At 43.0% G+C, this 19,340-nt stretch overlaps 1 protein-coding gene across 1 annotated transcript in view; it reads left to right on the forward strand.

The window, feature by feature from the left end:
- The window catches only part of SPEN (spen family transcriptional repressor), a 91,904-nt gene that overhangs the window by 68,546 nt on the left and 4,018 nt on the right, over positions 1-19,340 (forward strand). Inside the window, 5 exon segments of the mRNA XM_021095393.1 lie at positions 2,517-2,642; positions 2,989-3,102; positions 5,416-5,529; positions 8,101-8,201; positions 11,825-19,338. Of these exon segments, the coding sequence (XP_020951052.1) occupies positions 2,517-2,642; positions 2,989-3,102; positions 5,416-5,529; positions 8,101-8,201; positions 11,825-19,338 (7,969 nt within the window).

A 19,340-nucleotide genomic window follows, 5' to 3' on the forward strand; every position in this document is an offset into this window, starting at 1 on the left:
TCGTAGACAAGGCTTGGATCCTGCATTGCTGTGGCTCTGGCCATAGGCCAGTGGCTCCAGCTCTGATTAGACCCCTAGCCTGGGAACCTCCATATGCCACGGGTGCAGCCCTAGAAAAGACAAAAAATAAAATAAAATAAAAAATTAATAAATAATAAATTAATAGATAATTTTGTTTTCATATATTTTTCTTGCCATTTTTCTTATCTTTGCGCATCGGGTGCTATATTAATACTGTCTTCAGTCGTGTGGATTGAAAGGAAAATCTGGAGAGAAAAAATGTTTGTAAGAAAGAAACAAAAGATTAATGTATGATTATTTATCAGAATGCACATCAGAAGTATCTTGGGGATTACTAAAATGTGGATGCCATGCTGGAAACCCAGCTCTATTTTGAAATTTTAATTAGAATCATTTTTTTTAAATTATGCAAGTCACTGTTAAAGAATAAAAGGATTTTTCTATTCCCCATGACTTAAAAAACTCGAATCCGTTTATAGTGGAAATAGTTTGGTTGCAGCTTTGTACCCTTAAGATATATAAGATAAGACATGTTTGAAAAAATAGGGAAATTAGTTTTTGTTTTCCTAGATTTTCTCTGTATTACTGACAATGAAGAAGGTACTGTAGTGTATTGGACTTTAGAGACTAAAAAAAATGTTTTGGGTAGAAATAGTTATTGTTAATCTTTTAGTGTGTGTGTGTGTGTGTGTGTGTGTGTGTGTGTGATGTCTATTTGTCCATCCATTTATCCATCCTTATTTATACACTAATGCTCTAAGCAAAAGATCCTTATTTTTTTAAATGAAATAATCTAGTCTTGTGAATAAAACATTTGTGCTTGTGGCTGATCTAAACTTCATCTTAGAGAGGCTGGGAGCAAGAGATTGAAGTGGTTGGTAGAAGTGAAGAAAAAACAGAGAAGCTCTATGTTTAGAGAAATATACCAGCAAAACATTCATCTTTCTTTTTCAGTTATTTTGATTTTTCTGAGTTATCTTGTTTTTGTGAGAACAGCATATACTCTTAATGTCACCCCTACTGCTTATCTGGATGAGTGCCTAGACGCTCAATTACCTATCTGGGCTTCAGCTTCTTTGGTCTTTAGACCATGATTTGTTATTTTTTGCTCTTTGGCATTCACGTGTCTGTGAATTGATAAAACTTTCAGTCGTACTTTTATTTGAATGTAGCTGCTGCTGTAAATTTTAGAGGAATATAAAGAGTTGTATTTGGGCATATGGATACATTTTCTTCACCAATGTTCCTATAAATGGGATAATTTTTATCTTCTAAGGGCTATGCCTGTCAGTAAGGTGGACATGTCAGTATTCTGTTTGAAAACCGTAATCTTACTATGTATGCAATTGTTCATGGTGGTCACTATTTTGATGACATACAAATTTTGGGAACATGGTCTCCTGCTTATCGATAACAGATTTTGCTAGAACCAGAAGAACCTATTTAGTGAGTCTACCCACCAGTATTCTTTGGAAACATTTCTCTCAAATGGAGTTATCCTGGGTTATCACATTCTATGTAATGATGAAAACAGCTCCTATTTACCATTACTTAGAAGCATTTGGCATATAATGTTTTTTAAAGGACCCATCAAACAGCTCTTTAAATGCATTACTCATTTTGCTCTGTTTCAGGTTTTGATTATTGACTTGTGACCTTTAAGGAGGTTTAGATAATCACAATACATAATCTGCAGTATATGGCCCAGCTCATTATTGTTTAAATACAAGTTTTGCCATCCAAGTGTCTGGTTTCTCTGGACCATTTTCATGTGTAAGCCAGGTTTTTTTCACTACCTCCTCTAAGTAGGCAGGACTGCAGTATCAGATGTGGCTACAGGTTTTGAGCATTCCAAAGAGACGGAGGTATCCCTTCGTAGAGCGTTTCTTTACTCCAGGGATGGTATTCTGATGGATCTTCGCAAAATAATTCGCATATTCATGTAATCCATTTATTCTAGGTAAGAGAGATTATTACCAAACTAGGCTTAATTCAGTTAAATATACTGGTAAAATGAGTCTTCAATATAGGATTGAATATTTTAAATCACTTTTGAAAACTTGATTTCTTTATCAATCTTACTCTTCCCAGATACTATATTTTAAATGGTTTGCTCCTCATAAGGACTTTAAGTATTGCAGAAGGGAATTATTTCTTAGGTTTTTGTTAAACAGGCTACCTTTTTTTCATAACATAAATTTCTCTTATCACAGGTATTGTGGATTTAACTTGAGTTTTGAGTTGCATTGCAGTTGCTTTTCTGCAAGGAGCTTCTTCACATGAGAAGGGTTTCGTGGTTTGTGACAACAAATGCTGTGAATGGTTTTTTTATACTATTAATCTACAGTTGCATTAAGAATATATAATTGTAACTAAGAAAATGGTTTTCACGAATAAAACTGTTTTGAGAAATATATAGCTCCTATGGACGTGGTTTATAATGATTTATTTCCTTATTGGCATATCACCAAGTGGTATACATTGGCTTTTTTCAGGATATTGATATTAAGAAAGTAAATGGAGTTCCTCAGTATGCATTCTTGCAATACTGTGATATTGCCAGTGTTTGTAAGGCTATTAAGAAGATGGATGGGGAATACCTTGGAAATAACCGCCTCAAGGTAAAGGAACTCGCATAAGTTATTGTGCCATTGTTAATACTTGCCTTTTTTAAAGATTTGGAGTTATTTGTGCATATATCTGATTAGTTCACATTTTAATAGTATAGTTAGATAACTTCATGGTGATAAATTTCCCTGCATCCTCATCCTGTTATACTATATCTGAATTAATACTCGCTTAGCCGGGCAGGATAACCTCTGTGTACATTTCTGTTTGATTTTACGTGATGGTTTCCACTTACGATGTTGGTTTGATAAGATTCCTACAGAAGACAAGTTTTCTGAGAATTTTGTTGTTGAATAATTGGTGACTTAACTAATAGATGTTTTTACCTTTCATATTCAGCTGGGTTTTGGAAAGAGCATGCCCACAAACTGTGTGTGGTTAGATGGGCTTTCTTCAAATGTGTCAGATCAGTATTTAACACGACATTTCTGCCGTTATGGACCTGTGGTAAAGGTAGGTGGAAGGTTTAAAGTTATCTCTGGCTCTCTTTCTTGGTATTTTGTCTTTTCAGTCTCAATTTCTAGTGCTGACTTTTTCTTTAGTAACTCATACATTAAAATTCTCTTTTCCAAAGTTTGGTGTGGAAGAGCATTTGCATCTCTTAGCTTATGATATGAGTGAATATTTTGAAAAACTATCTAGAACCGACCGAGATGATTAATTTTGGAACTAATCTGCATAATGCTGTTAAGTAGAATGTTTCTTAGGGATTGCTATAATTTTATCTCACGTTAAAATTAGACTGTCTAAAAAAATTAGACAGTCTAATTATGTAATTATTCACGTTCACACTAATATGTAATATGATTTGATTTTTTTAAAAAAATGACGATGACTTTAAAGGGACACTCACACAATAGATTATTCATCTAAACAATGTTTGTTGTGTAATACACTTACAAACATAACAGCAAACGGGTCTCTGTACCCCATTCCATGATGTGAAGGTCAAGTTTTTAACCTTTTGAAACTAGATTTACACTGTGGTGTGTTGCGTAACTGATGTTTCCTTCTTTTTTTTTTTTTAAATAGCCCCACCCACGGCATATGGAAGTTCCCAGGCTAGGGACTGAATCTAAGCCACAGCTGCGACTTGAGCCACAGCTGTGGCAACAGTGCCAGATCCTTTAACCCACCAGGATTGAACTCACACCTCTGCTGCAGTCAGATTCTTAATCCAGTATGCCACAGGGGAAGCTCTGACATTTCTTAAATGTAGCTTCTGTTGTTTGGAGAAACACATCTTAAAGGCTCTTAGTATATGGAGTTCCTGTTGTGGCACATCAGAAATGAATCTGACTGGTATCCATGAGGATGTGGGTTCAATCTCTGGCCTTGCTCAGTGGGTTAAGGATCTGGCTTTGCTGTGATCTGATCCCTGGTGTAGGTTGCAGATCCCGCGTAGCTGTGGCTGTGGTGTAGACCGGTGCTGTATCTCTGATTTGACCCCTATCCTGGGAACTTCCTTATGCTGTGGGTGCGGTCCTAAAAAACAAAACAAAACAAAAAGGCTATTAGTATAAATTAAAAAATCTAGCAGCTTTAAGACATAGTGCTATTCATAACCAAAATTCACCAAAAAAAATTTTTTTTTTTTTTTTTTTTTTTTGGCTGCACACGTGGCATGTGGAAATTCTTGGGCCAGGGATCAAACCTGCACCACAACAGCAACCCAAGCAATGACCGCACAGGATCCTTTAACTCACTATGCCTGCCACAGGAGAATGCCAAAACTTTTTTCTTTTTTTTCCTTTGCTATAGTATAGTTTTTTCTTTTCTTTTCTTTTCTTTTCTTTTTTTTTTTTTTTTTTGTCTTTTGTCCTTTTTTGTCTTTTAGGGCCACACTGCTGGCATGTGGAGGTTCCCAGGCTAGGGGTCTAATCCGAGCTACAGCTGCCGGCCTACGCCAGAGCCACAGTAACACCAGATCCAGGCTGCATCTGCGACTTACACCACAGCTTGCAGCAACGCCGGATCCTTAACCCACTGAGCGAGGTCAGGGATCAAACCCGAAACCTCATGGTTCCTAGTCAGATTCATTTCTACTGCGCCACAATGGGAACTCCTAGTTTTTTCTTTTTAAAATCTTTTTTTTTTTTTTTTTGTCTTTTAGGGCCACACTGCTGGCATGTGGAGGTTCCCAGGCTAGGGGTTGAATTGGAGCTGTAGCCGCCAGCCTATGCCAGAGCCACAGCAATGCAAGATCTGAGCTGTGTCTGCTACGTACACCACAGTTCATGGCAACGCCAGATCCTTAGCTCACTGAGTGAGGCCAGGATTGAACATGCATCCTCATGGATGCTAGTCAGGTCTGTTAACCACTGAGCCAGTGGGAACTGGCTTTTTAAAAGTTTTTAATTCAAGTATAGTTGACATACAATATGAAATTTACTGTTCATTAAGTACTCTTTACATTTTTTCCCTCTCTTTCAAGGGTATTGGTTTTTTTTGAGCTATAACTAGAAGAGTGCGTACTTAAATACAGTACAGCACTCAGTCAACATGGAAAATAAAGTAAAATGCTAAAAACAAGATAAAGGCATAATATACTTCAAGCTACAACATTCACAATTCTAAACAGTCCCTACACATTTTATTGTGTTTTCACTGTAACGTGCATCATCAGGGAAAGCCTTAAACATTTTCTAGAATAAAAAAAATTTTTTTTTGTCAGTGTATTTATGACTTAGGATTTTATTAGGACCGATGCTAAGTCTAGTGGATGAGGCTCTTATGGTTTTTTGTTTTGTTTTTTGTTTTTTACAGGTGGTATTTGATCGATTAAAAGGCATGGCCTTGGTTCTCTACAATGAAATTGAATATGCACAAGCAGCTGTAAAAGAGACCAAGGGGAGGAAAATTGGTGGGAATAAAATTAAGGTATGCAGAATGACTTTAAACAGAAGCAAAACAAAATCATGTTCAGATCCCAACTTCTTGATAATCAGTGTTTTGTTTGTTTACAGCACATGCAGCATATGTCCTCATTTTTTAAGGGGAATATTGCAGTTTGTATATTTGGCTACTTAAGGGCACAGGATGTTCTAAACCATTGGCTATAGAACTTTCCCCCCAAATCCTCTCATTCAAGGAAGTGTGCTTTTCTGCATCCCGGGTACCTGGTACTCACATGTAGCCCACAATCACCTGTGGGTATGTGCACACCCACTAGCTCCAAGTGTCAGTCAGTCCAGCTTTTGGAATGATCCTCTCTTTATCTTCTTTCCTCCTCATGATCTTTTGTCTGATGTTTTCCTTTAAACACTTTTGTTCGTGGTAGTTCAAAGGAATTTGTGTACTTAGTAACTAGATTGAAATCAGTCTTTCAGTATATTGATAGAAAATGGGTATTATGCTTTAGTGACTGAGGCCTGGCTATGAATAAGGTTTGTGTTCTTCCATATTTTATTTTATGTCCTAACTGTGGTTCCAGCAAATTTATGCACAGCAGATTACTGGATTTAGTTGGTCTTATCTAATTGACAGCTGTCAGTTATCCAATTGACAACCTAGAATCCTAATAGGTATGTTCCAGTTTTCCATTTTGCTTTTTCTACTTCTTCAGGATTGTGTTCTGGAACTTTAGCCTGTAATTTTCTTTTTTGGTAGTATCTTGTCTGGTTTTAGTATCAGGGTAATGATGATTCTTTATACATAGAATATCTTTGGGAGTGTTCCTTCCTTCTTCAGTCTTTTGAAAGAGTTTGAGAAGGATCAGTTTAAGTTCTTTGTATGTTTGGTAGAATTCCCCAGTTAAACCATCAAGTCTTACGCTTTTGTTTGTATAGAGGGATTTTTTTTTTTTGCCTTTATCAACTTTCTTTCTTTCCCTTTTTTTTTTTTTTTTTTTTGGTCTTTTTGCTATTTCTTGGGCTGCTCCCACGGCATATGGAGGTTCCCCGGCTAGGGGTTGAATCGGAGCTGTAGCCACTGGCCTATGTCAGAGCCACAGCAACGCGGGATCCAAGCCGCATCTGCAACCTACACCACAGCTCACGGCAACGCCGGATCGTTAACCCACTGAGCAAGGGCAGGGACCGAACCTGCAACCTCATGGTTCCTAGTCGGATTCGTTAACCACTGCGCCACGACGGGAACTCCACATTCTCTTTTTTAAAAATATTTTCCATTATGGCCTGTGCCAGGAAATTGATATAGCCCTGTGCTATACAGGAGGACCTGATTGTCTATCCATTCTAAATCTAATAGTTTGCATCTATTAACATCAGACTCCCAATCCATCTCACTCCCGTCCCCTTGGCAACCGCAAGTCTGTTCTGTAGGAGTTCTTTAATTTCAGACTTCTATTTCACTTCTAGTGATTGTTCAAGTTATCTATTTCCTCCTGATTCATTTTAGGTGGGCTGTATGTTTTTAGAACGTTGTTCATTTCTTGTAGGTTTTGAATTTTTGGCACATAATCATTTGTAGTATTCTCTCCCTTTTTTTTTTTTTTTTTTTTTTTTCTTTCTTTTTAGGGCCATACCTTCTGCATATGGAGGTTCCCAGGCTAGTGGTGCAATCAGAGCTACAGCTGCCTGCCTATGCCACAACCACAGCAACGCAGGATCTGAGCTGCATCTTCGACCTCACAGCAACGCTTGATCCTTAACTCACTGAGCAAGGCCAGGGATCGAACCTGCAACTTCATGGTTCCTAGTCAGATTTGTTTCCCCTGCGCCACGATGGGAACTCCTCTTATTTTTTTATTTATTTAATTTTTGGCCGCACCTATGGCATGTGGAAGTTCCCACGTCAGGGATTTAATGTGCACCACAGCAGTGACCCCAGGCCACAGCAGTGACAGTGCTGGATCCTTAACCTCTAGGCCATCAGGGAACTCCTGGTTTTTTAGTAGCATGTTATTTGGTCTCCATGTGATCTTTTTTTCCCCCTCATTTCTTTTTCTTTGGCTTATTTCTAGTTTCATGGTGTTGTGGTCAGTAAAGATGCTTGAAATAATCTCTACTCTTAAATTTGTTGAGGCTTGGGACTTTATCTTTTGTCTTTTTTTTTTTGTCTTTTGTTGTTGTTGTTGTTGTTGTTGCTATCTCTTGGGCCGCTTCCGCGGCATATGGAGGTTCCCAGGCTAGGGGTTGAATCGGAGCTGTAGCCACCGGCCTACGCCAGAGCCACAGCAACGCGGGATCCGAGCCGCGTCTGCAACCTACACCACAGCTCACGGCAACGCCGGATTGTTAAAGGCTTGGGACTTTAAATTACCACTATCAAGATTTCTGTAGAATTTGAGAGCAATTTGATGTTAACAAAATATAGTTTTAGTTATGTAGACTGTTTTCCTTAAATGAGATAAGTTACTCTTTCTTGAAATTTATCCAGAAGACTATATTGGGAAGATTGGGATTATCAGATTTTCAAATTTGATAACATTTTTCATCATTAAGGCATGAAACTTGCATTAAACAACTGCTATTTTTTTTTTTTTTTTAGGTGGATTTTGCAAATCGGGAAAGTCAGCTGGCATTTTACCACTGTATGGAAAAATCTGGTCAAGATATCAGAGATTTTTATGAAATGTTAGCAGAAAGAAGGTATGTATTTAAAAAATATTAGCATGGCTTGATTTTAAAATTTCTAATACATAAAATTTAGAAACTGTTAAATGCCCTGTATATTTAGTAATGACAACATCCACGTTGTCATCATGCATGAGGCCATAGAATGAATTTGAAAAAATAAACCTTTCAAAAGACTATCAAGAGCTTTATTTAAATTGATATTTCAGGAGTTCCCGTCGTGGCTCAGCAGAAACCTGTATCTATGAGGACGCAGGTTAGATCCCAGGCCTCGCTCAGTGGGTCAGGGATCTAGCATTGCCATGAGCTGCGGTGTAGGTCACAGACACGGCTCGAATCTGGTGTTGCTGTGGCATAGGTCAGCAGCTGTGGCTCTGATTAGACCCCTAGCCGGAAACCTCTGTATGCTGTGTGTATGGCCCTAAAAAGACAAAAAAAATTGTGAATCAGTAAGCCAAAGTTTATATAAATTGGTAACTTTAGCTGTGTAAAAAGGAAACCTTCTCCATGTTAATATTTTCATTGTAATGAAGTATTTGATATTTTTTCTGCTACTTGTGTGAAACATTACAGTTCAAAATCATTTAAGGTCTCACGATCTTAAGCTATCTCTATAGTGTAAGATTGCCCCAAACTGTTGATTCTTTTTTAGACCAAATATATTAAAACATCCTGGCAATGTCACCAGTTGATCACATTTGAAAATGGAATATGATGAAGCTCTTTGTCCAAAGCTTCAGCGTATAATGAAGCTGTTTGTCCAAAGGTCCCTCTGTGTTTAAGTCTCCTGGAACGTTACCACTAGATCTCCACCCCTGTATATGTGTTAGACAAAAGACTTTTGAAAAATGCCTTTAGACTCTCAAATTCAAGTATGAAAGGGCTCTATTACAAGGATGAGCCAAATCCTGATCATGAAATCTATTGAATGCATTTCCTTTTTACTGCCTCCTCTTACCACTTCATTTTTGTTTAAATCACAGAAGGTATATATTTCTTTTTCATTTTTCCATGGAGCATTGTGTACTGATCATTGAATATTTGGGAGATTCTTTTAATGAAAAAGGTCCCCTACAGCCAAATTTCTAAAAGCTTGAACTTCTAAGGTTTTAATGGTTTTTCACCAGTGGATTGAAATCCACCTTCTGAATTTTTCTGTTACTTGTGTGTATGGGTGAGGGAGCGAGACGGAGAGACAAAGAGAATGAGCATGTAAGAGAATGTCTGTTTCTTTAGGGAGGGTTTTCCATCCTGGCTTCCCCCCACGTAGCAATCTGAAGTCATTGTTAATATTTTAAATGCTTATAGGATTTCTTACCCATAAGTGAATGGAAAGTGTGTTGATGGTGTAATGGCACTTAAGACAAAAATTCCATTAAAATCCTCTGTGCTTATGTTAAATATTTTTCAAAGAACAGTAACTTGTGAGGGTTGGATAATGCTATGTGGGTGTTAATTTTTGTACATTATCACTTATATTCATTCATTTCACTGATGATCTGGCTCTGGCTTTGTTCTTTGGTTCTTGCCTGTGGTTATTTATCCCTGTTGAATGGTGTTCATCTCCTAAAGTAGGAAGAGGAGGATGTGGAACTTCATTGGCTTGTCCCATTTGGTTTCAGATGGCAGTGCTTCTGAAATGCATTTCCTGCAATAGAATTTGAAGACCTTTGCCCTTTCCATACAGTGGAAGGAAGTCATCCTGCTGAATAGATAATGAATAAATGAAAAAAACAAAAAGAAACAACAGAAAAGCCACTTTACCCCTAAAGATAGTTCAGCTCAGGAATGCAAATGATGACCCATTTACAAAGGGTTTTTGCAATTTAAAAGTAGTATTTCTTGGAGTTTCTGTCATGGCTCAATGGTTAGCGAATCCAACTAAGAACCATGAGTTTGAGAGTTCAATCCCTGGCCTCGCTCAGTGGGTTAAGGATCCGGTTTTGCCATGAGCTGTGGTGTAGTTTGCATATGTGGCACAGATCCCATGTTTCTGTGGCTCTGGCATGGGCCAGTGGCTACAGCTCCAGTTAGACCCCTACCCTGGGAACCTCCATATGCCACAGGTGTGGCCCTATAAAAAGACAAAAAGACTAAAAAAATAAATAAATAAAAGTAGTATTTCTTTTATTCCCTTAAATACTGTGTCAGGGTTATAGAGCCAGGACTCTTGTCAGATGTTACTTATGGAGGGATCTGAAGATCAGATGACTTTTATAAGGTTATAGGCTACTAAGCAGCTGGGCTGGGGATAAACTCAGGGCTCCTACCTTCTAGTGCATTGAGCCTTATACTTTACCAAAGTGACTCTCAAGGTGCATTTATAGGGTCACATTATGCCTTAAATGAATTTCCCACCTACTTATGGTAGTTTGGCTATTATGCAGTCATGGAAACAGAGTTCTCAAAACCTGAGCTTTAAGAGGAAAATTTATTTTACAAGTAAGGAGACCCAGCCCAGGGAGACTGGCCCCTAGTGTTTTTTTTTTTTTTTTTTTTTAATCCGTAACGTACAGGTACAGGTTGCATAGTTGGGAAGATTTTAGTTACATTGCTATCTGTCTATTCAAACAGTACCTTTGTTCCCCAAATTGTGGTAAGAATATCTTTTGGCAAAAAAAGTAATTATGGGAGACTTAGAAATGTGGGATGTTAGAAGTTCCCATTGTGACTCAGCAGTAATGAATCTGAATAGTATCCATGAGGACTCAGGTTCGATCCCTGGCTTTGCCCAGTGGGTTAAGGATCCAGCATTGCCATGAGCTATGGTGTAGGTCGCAGAAGTGGCTGGGATCCCATGTTGCTGTGGCTGTGGTGTAGGCTGGCAGCTGTAGTTCTGATTCAGCCTCTAGACCAAGAACCTCCATATACTGCAGCTACAGCCCTAAAAAAAGACCCAAAAAAAAAAAAAAAAAAAGTGGGATGTGATACTATTTAATACTAGTGCTCATTATAAGTCATGAAAAATGATAACAAAAGAATAAAAAGGGGGTGAAGTACTGCCATCCAAGTCCAATAGAAGTGTCATGCAAGCTGCATATATGGTTTTACATTTTCTGGTTTAAAAAGGTTGAAATTGGAGTTCCCCTTGTGGTGCAGCGGAAACAATCCAACTAGGAACCATGAGGTTGCAGGTTCAATCCCTGGCCTTGCTCAGTGGGTTAAAGATCAGGTGTTGCCATGAGCTGTGGTGTAGGTCACAGACACAGCTCAGGTCTGGTGTGGCTGTGGCATAGGCTGGCAGCTGTAGCTCCGATTGGACCCCTAGCCTGGGAACCTCTATATGCCGCCGGTGTGGCCCTAAAAAAAAGTTGAAATTAATTTTATTCAACTCAGTATATCTAAAATATTGTTTCAACATATAATCAAAATAAATTATTGAGGTATTTCTTTTTTTTTTAAACTAAATGTACCAAATCCAGTGTGTCTTTACACTCACATCTCAACTTAGACTAGCTAAATTTCAGGTTCTTAGTAGCAACATGTGGCTTATAGCTATGGCATTGGACAGTGTAGGTCTAATGATGAAATAATGCAAAGATTTGTAGAAGCGAGACTTTGTAATCTCATTTGTATGATTAATGTGTAAGTGACAAGAAAACAAAAAACTAATATACTGTTTTTTTGTCTGTTGGCAGAGAAGAACGAAGGGGATCCTATGACTACAGCCAAGAGCGTACATATTATGAGAGTGTTCGTACTCCAGGCACATATCCTGAGGATTCTAGACGAGACTATCCAGCTCGAGGGAGAGAATTTTATTCAGAATGGGAAACCTACCAAGCAGACTACTATGAATCACGATATTATGATGATCCCCGGGAATATAGGGATTACAGAAATGATCCTTATGAACAAGATATTCGAGAATACAGTTACAGGCAAAGGGAACGAGAAAGGGAACGTGAAAGATTTGAGTCTGACCGGGACAGAGACCACGAGAGGAGGCCCATTGAACGCAGTCAGAGTCCAGTGCACTTGCGACGCCCACAGAGTCCTGGAGCATCACCCTCACAGTCAGAGAGATTGCCTAGTGATTCCGAGAGGAGGGTTTACAGCCGATCCTCAGACCGGAGCGGAAGCTGTAGCTCACTTTCCCCTCCAAGATATGATAAACTTGAAAAACCTCGTTTGGAGCGGTATACGAAAAATGAAAAGACAGATAAAGAACGAACTTTTGATCCTGAAAGAGTGGAAAGAGAGAGACGCTTAATAAGGAAGGAGAAGGTGGAAAAGGACAAAACTGACAAGCAGAAACGAAAAGGGAAAGTTCATTCCCCTAGTTCTCAGTCTTCAGAAACAGACCAAGAAAACGAGAGAGAGCAGAGCCCTGAAAAATTAAGAAGTTCTAATAAACTGAGCAGGGATAAAGCTGACAAAGAAGGAATAGCAAAAAACCGCTTGGAACTCATGCCTTGTGTGGTTTTGACTCGTGTAAAAGAAAAAGAGGGGAGAGTTATTGACCACACTCCTTTGGAAAAGCTGAAAGCCAAGCTTGATAATGACAGCATCAAATCTTCTGCCCTAGATCAGAAACTTCAGGTCTCTCAGACTGAGCCTGCAAAATCTGAGTTGTCTAAACTAGAGTCTGTTAGAATGAAAGTAGCAAAGGAAAGGGGGCTTTCAAGCCACATAGAAGTGGTAGATAAGGAAGGCAGGCCTAAACCCAGGAAGCACCTAAAACCTGAGCAGAGTGCTGACAGCGTAAGCGCTGTGGATCTGGAGAAGTTGGAAGCAAGAAAAAGACGTTTTGCAGATTCCACTTTGAAAGTAGAAAGACAAAAATCAGAAGTCAAGAAAAGTAGTCCAGAGATGGAAGATGCTCGAGTGCTTTTAAAGAAGCAGCCTGACTTATCATCTAGAGATGTCATTCTGCTGAGGGAAGGGGAGTCTGAAAAAAAGCCTGTGAGGAAAGAAATTCTTAAAAGAGAATCCAAAAAAATCAAACTAGACAGACTTAATGCTGTTCCCAGCCCCAAAGACTGTCAGGAGCTTGCCAGTATTTCTGTTGGGACTGGCTCAAAGCCCAACTCAGACCTCCAAGCAAGGCTGGGAGAACCAGTAGGTGAATCTGTGGAAAATCAAGAAATCCAGTCCAAAAAACCCACTCCCTCAAAACCGCAACTCAAACAGCTGCAGCTATTAGATGATCAAGGACCAGAGAGAGAAGATAATAGGAAAAACTATTGTAGTCTTCGTGATGAAACACTTGAATGTAAAACGGGCCAAGATAAACCACATCCAGTAAATGCTGAAGAAAAAATTGGCATTGATATTGATCACACACAGAGTTACCGAAAACAAATGGAACAGAGTCGTAGAAAACAGCAGATGGAGATGGAAATAGCCAAGTCTGAAAAGTTTGGCAGTCCAAAAAAAGATGTGGATGAATATGAAAGACGTAGTCTTGTTCACGAGGTAGGCAAACCCCCTCAGGATGTCACTGACGACTCTCCTCCCAGCAAAAAGAAAAGGATGGACCATGTTGATTTTGACGTCTGCACCAAGAGAGAGAGGAACTATAGAAGTTCACGCCAAATCAGTGAAGATTCGGAAAGGACTGGTGGTTCTCCCAGCGTCCGACATGGTTCCTTCCATGAAGAAGACGACCCCATTGGCTCTCCTAGGCTAATGTCAATAAAAGGGTCTCCCAAAGTAGATGAAAAAGGTCTCCCCTATTCTAATATAATAGTCAGAGAAGAGTCCTTGAAATTTAATCCTTACGATTCTAGTAGGAGAGAACAGATGGCAGACATTGCCAAAATAAAGTTATCTGTCTTGAATCCTGAAGAGGAATTAAATCGGTGGGACTCTCAAATGAAACAAGATGCCAGCAGGTTTGATGTGAGTTTCCCAAACAGCATAATTAAGAGAGACAGCCTTCGAAAGAGGTCTGTGCGTGACTTGGAACCTGGTGAGGTGCCTTCTGATTCTGATGAAGACGGTGAACACAAATCGCACTCACCCAGAGCCTCTGGATTGTATGAGAGTTCCCGGTTGTCTTTTTTATTGAGGGACAGAGAAGATAAACTACGTGAGAGAGATGAAAGACTCTCCAGTTCTTTAGAAAGGAACAAATTTTATTCCTTTGCATTGGATAAGACAATCACACCGGACACTAAGGCTTTGCTTGAAAGAGCTAAATCCCTCTCTTCCTCTCGAGAGGAAAACTGGTCTTTTCTCGATTGGGATTCCCGATTTGCTAATTTTCGGAACAACAAAGATAAAGAAAAGGTAGACTCTGCTCCAAGACCTATTCCATCCTGGTACATGAAAAAGAAGAAAATTCGGACTGATTCAGAAGGAAAAATGGATGATAAAAAAGATGACCATAAAGAAGAAGAACAGGAAAGACAAGAGTTATTTGCTTCCCGTTTTTTACACAGCTCAATCTTTGAACAAGATTCCAAGCGACTGCAGCATCTAGAAAGAAAAGATGAAGAATCCGACTTTGTTTCTGGCAGGTTGTACGGGAGGCAGACATCTGATGGAGTGAATAGCACGAGTGATTTCATTCAAGAGCCAGTAGTTCTTTTCCACAGCAGGTTTGTAGAACTCACACGAATGCAACAGAAAGAAAAAGAAAAAGACCAAAAACCCAAAGAGATGGAGAAGCAGGACGATACAGAGGATCATCCCAAGACCCCCGAATCTGCTTCTGAGAATAAAGAGTTGGAACCGAAAACTCTGTCTTCGATTGGACCTCCTAGTGTCACGGTTGTAGCTCCAGAGTCGGCATCATCATCACTGGAGAAGACAGCTGCTGAAAAAACAGGGGAAGTGCCCTCAGTGACAGAAGAGAAGACCACGGAGCCAGCCTCTGTCTCGGAAGAAGCAAAACCCGTCTCTGAACCTGCTCCCATCGCTGTGGAACAACAGCCTGAACAAGTGGACTCACCTCCAGGAGGGGACACCAGGAAAGATGTTGCTGAGACTCCTTTAGCTGTTGAGGAAAGTTCATCAGTTGATCAGCTGCCTTATCTGGATGCCAAGCCTCCAACTCCCGGGGCCTCATTTTCCCAGGTAGAGCTCAGTGTAGATCAAGAACCTGGCAAAACCCAAACACCTTCAAAACCGATTCAGAAGCCCGAGGAAGCCGATGAGCCAAAAGTGGAGAAGCCAGACTCAGCTGCTAATGTTGAACCTAGTGCAAATCCAACAGCCGAAGTTGTTCCTGAAGTTCTGCCTCCGGCTACTGAAGATGTAGAGGTTGATCCTCCAGTGGCTGCAAAAGATAAAAAACCGAACAAAAGTAAACGTTCCAAGACCCCCGTTCAGGCAGCTGCAGCAGGCATCGTGGAGAAGCCGGTCACAAGGAAGAGTGAGCGGATAGACCGCGAAAAGCTTAAGCGGTCCAGTTCTCCTCGGGGAGAGGCACAGAAGCTTTTAGAATTGAAGATGGAGGCAGAGAAGATTACCAGAACTGCCTCTAAAAACTCAGCCGCAGACCATGAACAACCTGAGCCAAGCTTGCCCCTCAGCCGAACCAGGCGCCGGAATGTAAGGAGTGTCTACGCAACCATGGGTGACCATGAGAGCCGCTCTCCAGTCAAGGAGCCTGTTGAGCAACCCCGAGTGACCAGGAAGAGACTGGAGCGGGAGCTTCAGGAGGCGGCAGCAGCTCCCACAACCCCTAGGAGGGGGAGGCCTCCGAAAACACGCCGTCGAGCTGACGAAGATGACGAGACTGAGGCAAAAGAACCAGTGGAGACAGTCAAACCAGCCGAGGGATGGCGATCTCCACGATCCCAAAAAGTAGCTGCTGGTGGCCAGCAAGGGAAAAAGGGGAAAAATGAACCGAAAGTTGATGCCGAACGTCCTGAGGCCACCAGTGAGGTGAGTCCCCAAGTAAATGTGAAAGAAAATAACACGAGATCCAAGGCTGATAAAGAAGAAGCAGGAAGTGAACAGAAACGTGACAGAAAAGAAGTAAGCACAGACAGAAATCCACCTGAAGCCCCCCCAGTTGAAATGGTGGAGAAGAAAACAGCCCCTGAGAAAAACTCCAAGTCAAAGAGAGGAAGATCTCGAAACTCTAGGTCAGCGGCGGACAAATCTGCAAATCTGAAAAATGTGGAAGCCACTGTAAGTCCCACTGTGGCGGCCAGCCCTGTGGGGCTGCCCGTGGAGAAGGAGGCTGGGGTTGTGGGAGTCTCCTCTGAGAAGAGCGAGAGCCCTCAGAAGGAGGGTAGTTCATCATCACTGTTGAGCAGGGAGCCTGCCGAGCCCAACAAGGAGCCAGAGAAGGAAGATGTGTCTGCCTCTAAGGCATCGCCGGAAGCCAATCAGTTAGCCAAGCAGATGGAGCTGGAGCAAGCAGTGGAGAACATTGAGAAGCTCACAGAGACCTCCACCCCCTCGGCTTTCAAGGCGGCAGCTGCAGATGCCTCAGAGGGCCTCTCTGCAGGGGACAGGGACAAGCCCGCACACCAAGCCAGCGAAACAGAGCTGGCTGCGGCCATCGGTTCCATCATCAATGACTTTTCTGGAGAACCAGAAAACTTCCCAGCACCGCCCCCTTACCCTGCAGAATCTCAGACAGCCCTGCAGCCTCCTGAGGAAGGACTGGAGCCTGAGATGCATGAGGCTGTGTCTGGCATCTTGGAGACTGAAGCTGCTACAGAATCTTCTAAGCCACCAGGCAGTGTGCCTGACTCCTCAGCAGGCCTAGCAGATGCCAAGGAAGCCAGAGGAAACAGTAGTGAAACCTCCCATCCAGTGCCAGAAGCCAAAGGATCAAAAGAAGCAGAAGTTACTCTTGCTCGGAAAGACAAAGGGCGCCAGAAGATAACTCGATCGCGTCGCAAAAGGAACGCAAACAAGAAAACAGGGGGCACTACAGAGAACCATGTCTCTGAACCTGACCAAGTTCAAAGCAAGAGCCCTGCAACAGATGAGGGAATAGTAATACAAGCCCCAGAAACTCCACAGGAGGAAAAGCAGAGTGACAAACCCCAGTCCACTCCCCCTGAGTCATGTGCTTCTGACCCAAGCAAGACTCCACCCCAGGAGACTTTGTCCCAAGAAAGCAGTGTTGAGGAAAAGACTCCAGCCAAAGCGACTGTGCTCCCAGACCTTCTCCCTCCCTCACAGCCAGCCCCCTCAGATGAGGAGCCTCAAGCCAGATTCAAGGTGCATTCCATCATAGAGAGTGACCCAGTGACCCCGCCCAGTGACTCAAGCATGCCCACACCCCCCATTCCTTCTGTCACTATAGCAAAACTCCCAGCCCCTGTCACTACTGCGGGGATCCCACACCAGAGCCCCCCAGCCAAGGTGACAGAGTGGATCACGAGGCAGGAGGAGCCTCGGGCACAGTCCACGCCGTCTCCGGCCCTTCCCCCAGACACAAAGGCCTCTGACATAGACACCAGCTCCAGTACACTGCGGAAGATCCTCATGGACCCGAAATACGTATCTGCCACGGGTGTCACTTCCACAAGTGTCACAACGGCCATTGCAGAGCCTGTCAGTGCCACCCCTTGCCTGCATGAGGCATTGCCCCCTCCAATTGAATCCAAAAAGCCTCTTTTAGAAGAAAAACCGGCAGCTCCAGTAACTAACACCACTGACACACAGGCCTCAGAGGTTCCAGTGGCCACAGACAAAGAAAAGGTGACTCCAGTCATTGCTCCCAAAATTACTTCTGTTATTAGCCGGATGCCTGTCAGCATTGATTTGGAAAATTCCCAAAAGATAACTCTGGCCAAACCAGCTCCTCAAACCCTGACTGGCCTGGTGAGCGCCCTGACTGGCCTGGTGAATGTCTCCTTGGTCCCAGTGAATGCTCTGACTGGCCCGGTGACCGCCCTGAAAGGCCCCGGGAAGGGCCCAGTGGCCACGCTGAAGGGCTTGGTGAACACTCCTGCTGGCCCCGTGAATGTCCTGAAGGGACCCGTAAACGTTCTCACAGGCCCTGTGAACGTTCTCACCACTCCAGTGAACGCCACCGTGGGCACAGTGAGCGCTGCCACCGGCGTGGTGAGTGCCACCCCAGGCACAGTGACAGTCACGGCAGGCGCCGTGACTGCTGCCTCTGGGGCTGTGACTGCCGCAACAACAGGTGCTGTGACTGTGGCAGGTGCAGTGATCGCACCTTCGGCAAAGTGCAAACAGAGATCCAGCTCTAATGACAACAGTCGGTTCCACCCAGGGTCTATGTCGGTGATTGACGACCGCCCGGCAGACGCGGCCTCTGGCACTGGGCTGCGCGTGAACACTTCAGAAGGGGTTGTACTCCTGAGCTATTCGGGGCAGAAGACGGAAGGCCCGCAGCGGATCAGCGCCAAGATTAGCCAGATCCCCCCAGCAAGTGCAATGGACATTGAGTTCCAACAGTCGGTGTCCAAATCCCAGGTCAAACCTGACTCCGTCCCGCCATCGCAGCCTCCACCCAAAGGCCCTCAGGCTCCTTCGGGCTACGCAAACGTGGCCACGCATTCGACCCTGGTACTGACTGCCCAGACGTATAATGCATCTCCCGTGATTTCATCTGTCAAGGCCGACCGGCCGTCCTTGGAGAAGCCTGAGCCCATCCACCTCTCTGTGTCCACACCTGTCACCCAGGGCGGCACAGTGAAGGTCCTCACCCAGGGCATAAACACACCCCCGGTGCTGGTGCACAACCAGCTGGTCCTCACCCCAAGCATAGTCACCACTAACAAAAAGCTCGCTGACCCTGTCACCCTCAAAATAGAGACCAAGGTCCTTCAACCGGCGAACCTGGGCTCCACTCTTACTCCCCACCACCCTCCTGCGCTGCCCAGCAAACTGCCTGCGGAAGTGAACCATGTCTCTTCGGGGCCCAGCACCCCGACAGATCGAACTGTCTCCCATTTAGCGGCCACAAAGCCAGATGCCCATTCCCCTCGACCTAGCGGGCCAGCTCCGACCCCGTTCCCCAGGGCGTGCCACCCCAGCAGCACCACGTCCACCGCGCTCTCCACCAACGCCACAGTCATGCTGGCTGCAGGCATCCCTGTGCCTCAGTTCATCTCTAGCATTCACCCAGAGCAGTCTGTCATCATGCCGCCCCACAGCATCACCCAGACTGTGTCCCTCGGCCACCTGTCGCAGGGCGAGGTGAGGATGAGCACGCCCACGTTGCCCAGCATCACCTACAGCATCCGGCCAGAGACGCTTCACTCTCCTCGG

Source organism: Sus scrofa, chromosome 6 (genome assembly GCF_000003025.6).
Source record: "Sus scrofa isolate TJ Tabasco breed Duroc chromosome 6, Sscrofa11.1, whole genome shotgun sequence".
Lineage (NCBI taxonomy): Eukaryota > Metazoa > Chordata > Mammalia > Artiodactyla > Suidae > Sus > Sus scrofa.